General features: G+C 32.2%; 1 protein-coding gene across 1 annotated transcript; it reads right to left on the bottom strand.

Moving 5' to 3' along the window:
- Window positions 1-1414: 1414 nt before the first annotated feature.
- Window positions 1415-2657, bottom strand: LOC145291091 (EPM2A-interacting protein 1-like). The gene is made up of 2 exons (XM_080136606.1): window positions 2318-2657; window positions 1415-1923 (listed from the first exon to the last, which is right to left on the bottom strand). The coding sequence occupies exons 1-2, from the start codon at window positions 2655-2657 to the stop codon at window positions 1415-1417; spliced, it is 849 nt and encodes a 282-aa protein (XP_079992732.1).
- Window positions 2658-5378: the final 2721 nt, after the last annotated feature.

Raw genomic sequence — 5378 nt, 5'->3', positions numbered from 1 at the left:
TTACACAAAAAAATGTTAGTGATTAAGTTACTTGATATGAACTTAGATAGATATATCGACGTCAATGAAGCATTTGATTGGTTGGTTGGTTGGTTGTTTTGTTTTACAGCATATCAACCCTTTTCAGGTTATTTAACGCCGAATCTGATGATTTTGAAGAACAATTTTTTAATATAGTATATTTGTTTTTTAAGTCGTGTTCTATTTAACGCATAGTTATGACCCTAACAGGTGCTACCACTCCGGGTCAGAGTGGACCTGGGAGCAATGGCAATTAAAGGGTGGCTCCACACTCCCTAAGGCCTGCAAGCTGGGGCCCTCACCATCGGATATAGTTTAAGGTCATATCCATGACCATGAAGCATTTGAGTATATTTTGGAGTTTCCTATTCATGAAAGGCATCCTTTAATCCAGGGGTGGGCAATCTTTTCAGTGCAAAGGCCGCATTAAAAAATTCTAAATTTAACCGGGCCGCATAATATATTGCCCAATATAATTGATATTTAAAATAGACAAAATGAAAGGATTTCAAAGAAAAAATGGAATTAATTTTCATTTATTAAACTTTTCAAATAAACGTGTTTTATGGGAATCTTCTATAGTACTTTAAAATGCTTTTAAAAGTTTATTTGAAAGATACAGTAAGTCACTTTAACTTTAAACTTTAAAAGAAAACAATTTTATGAATATGTATTTTTCAGTAGGAACTTCACATAAAACACATTTGAAAAATAAAATAACCTTGTTTTAAAAATAAAAGCAATTTTTAATAACTCTTTTTAAAGAAATGAAAAATATATCTTATTAATATTTTAGAATAGAATCTTTAAAAGATATACATATAAAGTAACTCAAAGGACAAAAATGAATTTCTATATTAAAGAAGAAACGTCAAATGAAGTATATTTGTTTAAAAATAAAGTAACTCAATTTAAAGAGGAAAACATTTGTATTGATTTTTAAAGAAGTAACTTGACATGAAACATATTTATTTGAAAAACAAAATAACTCAGCAATTAAGCAACAGAAGGATCAAAAAGACTCAGTGAGAATAATGCAACTGACTGCAATCATTTACTAGTTTGTTGAAATTTGGTGTTAAGTTGCTTGTACTGATTCTTAACACTGGCCGAAGATTTAAATCTGTGAGAAGTGATCTGTTCTTTGACTTGTTCATTTTCAATATGGAGAAAGTTTGCTCACATATGTACCTATTTACTATGCCTCCCCACGGGACAGATTTAGATACCAGGGTCGTTTTTTAACGTGGAGAAAAGGTACAAAAATAAAAATTGTCTCAGTCGTGAAGGATTTCTCCTCCAGCGAAAGAGAACAAGAAATAGAAGTGCAGCATCTGAAGAACAGATACTACACTTTGATCTTGTCCCGAAGGCCAAGCAACGGATTTTATAATCAAGCAAATAACACAAACATATTCCTAGCAAAATTTTTCAAATTTTTAAACTTTTCTGGGTGCAGAGATGCATAAAATTCGACTAGTGGTTTATTTTCAAAGAGCCTTCTTAAAGAGTTGTCGGCTTGCAAATCAATAAGATCTACCTGTAGTTCTTCGGCAGCTGTTTCAACGTCACATGCAAAAAGTGAACTGAGCAAATAAAAATGTCCTTCAATTGCCTTGAAATCAGCAAATCTTCTGATAAATTCCTCTTTTAGAGCCATCAAGTGAGAATTGTATTTGTCTGATAATGCTTGTGTAACACCTCGTGTTTTCAACTGAACAAAGTTTTGCTCTTTAAGCTGCTTGGCAAAAAGTTTAAGTTCCAATTGAAACGCTTTCACTTCAACATACAATTCATGAGCAAATACACTTTTGCGTTGTAGTTTTGTATTTAACTCACTCAGCTTTTGCAATATGTCTACAGCAAATGCAAAATCACAAACCCATTCGTCACACTCCATTTCTTTTAAAAAGTCACAAGAAATGTCTTTCATATTAAAAAACATGACAACCTCTGTTTTTATGTCACACAGTCTCTTCAGTACTTTCCCCATACTTAACCATCGGATATTTGTGTGATACAGCACATCAGTAAAATCTGCCTCGATATCTTCCAAGAAACATTGGAACTGCCTGTGTTTCAGTCCCCGTGCTCTTATTAAGTTCACTGCACGCACTACTGGATCCATAATATGTTTGAGTTTCAAAGATGATTTACAGAGGCTTTCTTGATGTATGATGCAGTGAAAAGACAACACACTGTGCGATGGAAAATCTTCTTTGATTTTTTTTATTCATCAAAGTCACAAGGCCACAGTGTTTGCCTATGAGATAAGGAGCGCCATCAGTTGTAATACTTGCCAGTTTATCCAGGCTTAGACTGTTAATGACACTGTTGTATAAATCTTTTCCAGTGAGTGTGTCTTTGAGGGACTCCATGGATAGCAATTCTTCTGTAATTCCAAAGTTTTTGTCAATTCCTCTGATGTAAATTAGGACCTGAGCAGTATCCTGAATGTCAGTACTCTCATCTAAAGCAATAGAAAACCACTGAAAACTAACACGGGCTGTTAACACCTGTTTTTGAATGTCCATTGCAATTGCATTTATGCGACGAACAATCGTTATTCTTGACAGAGGTATAGCTTCTACTTTTGATATAACTTCAGGACATACTACATTAACAGAATTAACCATGCAATCTTTAACAAATTCTGCTTCTGCAAATGACTTATTTTGTTTTGCAATTTTATTTGCCAATACAAAACTTGCCTTTGTCGCATTCCTTTGTAAGATGAAGTTTTTTGAAGCATAGTTTGCTGTTGCCTCAAACTTTTTATCAGATCAGTTGCTTTCCTTTGCAGTTTTTGCTTTGATCAATTGCTTCCAAAGTTGGTATGCTTGCTTTGAAAGTACCGTTTTAAATTGTATTCTTTGAAAACAACAACTGTATCATGACAAATCAAACATACAGCTTTAACTCCGACATCAGTAAAGAAATACCTGTCAGTCCACTCTTTGTTAAACACTCTGCATTCGTCTTCAATTTTTTGCTTTTTAGATGGCTTCGAATCGGTCATTTTGGGTAAAGTTTGCAAGATAATAAAAGATGTACTGAAATAAAATGGAAAAAAATAGTGAGTGAGAAAGGATACAAACAGGGGTGGGCTGACAGTATTACGGGCCCTCGGACCGAAAATGCAATGGGCGCCCATTTCCCAATTTTTTATAGTTAAATGTCACATATCGAGGCTGTGCAGCAAGTGATCTGTGCATATTCGCTTAAATAAGAAAAAAAAACTTTAGCTTAAGAATAGTGTTGGAACGATTCCTAATTTTTTCCGATGACAATAGTTCTCATACAAAAAGTTTCAATTAATTTGATCAAGTAGTTTTTTGGGGTTTTTTTTTTTTTTTTCACAGCCAAAAAACAATTTTTTATGAGGTAGATTTTATCTATCGTAGAAGAGGCCAGATTTGAAGTAAAAGGTGAAGTAAACGTCGGGTAATCGATATTTTAGAGGCCATATTTCGCATATGTAGTCTTTTTACATTTCCAGCAGCAGAAAAATAGAATTTTTGTTTTTCAAATATCTACTTTTTTCCTTTTTTATTCTTAAAAAATAATAACTTGAAATTTATTTCTATGCAGAAAAAATATATAAATGCCCCCCCCCAACCTACCGGTTACATGAGAACACATATAGGACATACAAGTCATATTTAGGCCTGGACACTATGGAACTAAACTCCCAAGGAGTACCAATTTTTCGAGGATGAAAAGAAACTTTAAAATGGTGCCCCCCCAATAAAAAGTGATCGTAAAGCGGGTGCTCATTTTACATTAAATTATTACAGAAAAATGATACCCCACTTTTTAAAATCAATATTTCTTTATAACTTGAAAACTACTCGTTTGCCAGAAATTCAAACGTTATTTTCGTTTTCAGCACCACCCAAAACCCTAAAAGTTGGCATTTTTACAGGATTTGTTTACGGTGGAGTAAAACTGCACATTTACCATTTATTGTAAACAGTGGTAATTACGATTTTTCACGATTTTGCGAAACTTTCATTCTATTTTTTACATTTCAAAGACATTGACACGTTTGGTAAAATGCAGTTATAAAATAAATATGGCAAATATCTTTTCTGAAGAAAATTAATGTTGGTAAATATAGATAAGCAAGCTATGTTTTTCTGTTATCACAAAAAATTGAACTGAACTTTAAGGACTACCAAAACAATGTGAAAAAAAGCATGATTCCGTGACGTCAGACTTGTGTTAAACTATACGAACTATGGAAAATCAGAAGCGACTAAATGTTTTTTTAAAACCTTTGCTTATCTTCTTCAAACTGCAATTAATCATTAATATTTGTTATAGTTTTGTAGGCACCGCCAAAAATGGCCGAAAAATCAACTTGTTGTTGTTTTTTAAAACGAAATTACATTTATTAAAATCCATTATTACTGAGTAACTTTTTTTTTCCAGAAAGATAAAACCCTGAATTTTATCATATAGAAAACAGAATAATGTAAAACTTTTTCTACTATTTTTAATTTAATTTTAAATGTTAAATTTTCCCAAAAAGTTAACAATTGGCATTTTTTGTCTTGCACAAAAAACGTACATAAATAGTTTAAAAAAAAGTTTTTGGAAATAATTAATTTATTTATTTGTTGTCTAACTAAGATTTAGGGTGATTTTCCATGAGAATATGCAAAAATATTATAATATAAGTACCTGGATTTCAAATAATTCCATTTATTTATATAAGCAAACTAGAGTCTAGATCGACAATGTTTACGTTTGTAGTTGATAAAAAGCAAACTATGGAAGACCAAACAGGCCAAAAAAAAATTATTTTTCAGCGACAAAAATTTCAATGTATTATTAAGCTGAGGCTGGCCAGTACCAGATGGGTGACCATTTGTATGAGTTTGGTTTTTAATGTGTATGTGTGTGGGGGGCAGGCTCCCCAAAATGGGGGGGAGGCAATTTAAAGCAGAATAATAAAAAAATATTCAGCGCGTTTGGTCCACCGTAGTCGAAAGGCGGCAAACGTTTTCAAACGGGATCGAAAAAATGATGCTATTTTTAAGACAAAGGGCACAATATTTATCGATTTTTTTTTGTATCGATTCTTCAAAGCATGCCCTGTTTAATAATGGTCATGCATTATTCGGCTCACTAAAAAAAAAATTGTCAATTTATTCATCAAAGATTTTAAAATAGCTTTTTTCGTATAAATATTTAATTTTTTTTTTTTTTTTGCTTAACTTAAATTAATTATTTTACTTAACATATTCACCGAATTTCACACTTCAAAACTCAAAAGCGGGATAATTAAACACAATCGAAGTTCTGATATTCAGACGTAAAATAAGGTATGCAAGCAATTTATTTTTTAATCT

The sequence above is a fragment of the Euprymna scolopes genome, chromosome 12, assembly GCF_053919585.1.
Source record: "Euprymna scolopes isolate OS-2025 chromosome 12, ASM5391958v1, whole genome shotgun sequence".
Taxonomy (NCBI): Eukaryota; Metazoa; Mollusca; class Cephalopoda; order Sepiida; family Sepiolidae; genus Euprymna; species Euprymna scolopes.
Note: the sequence above shows the minus strand (reverse complement) of the source record. Positions and strands in the feature narration are given on the sequence as shown.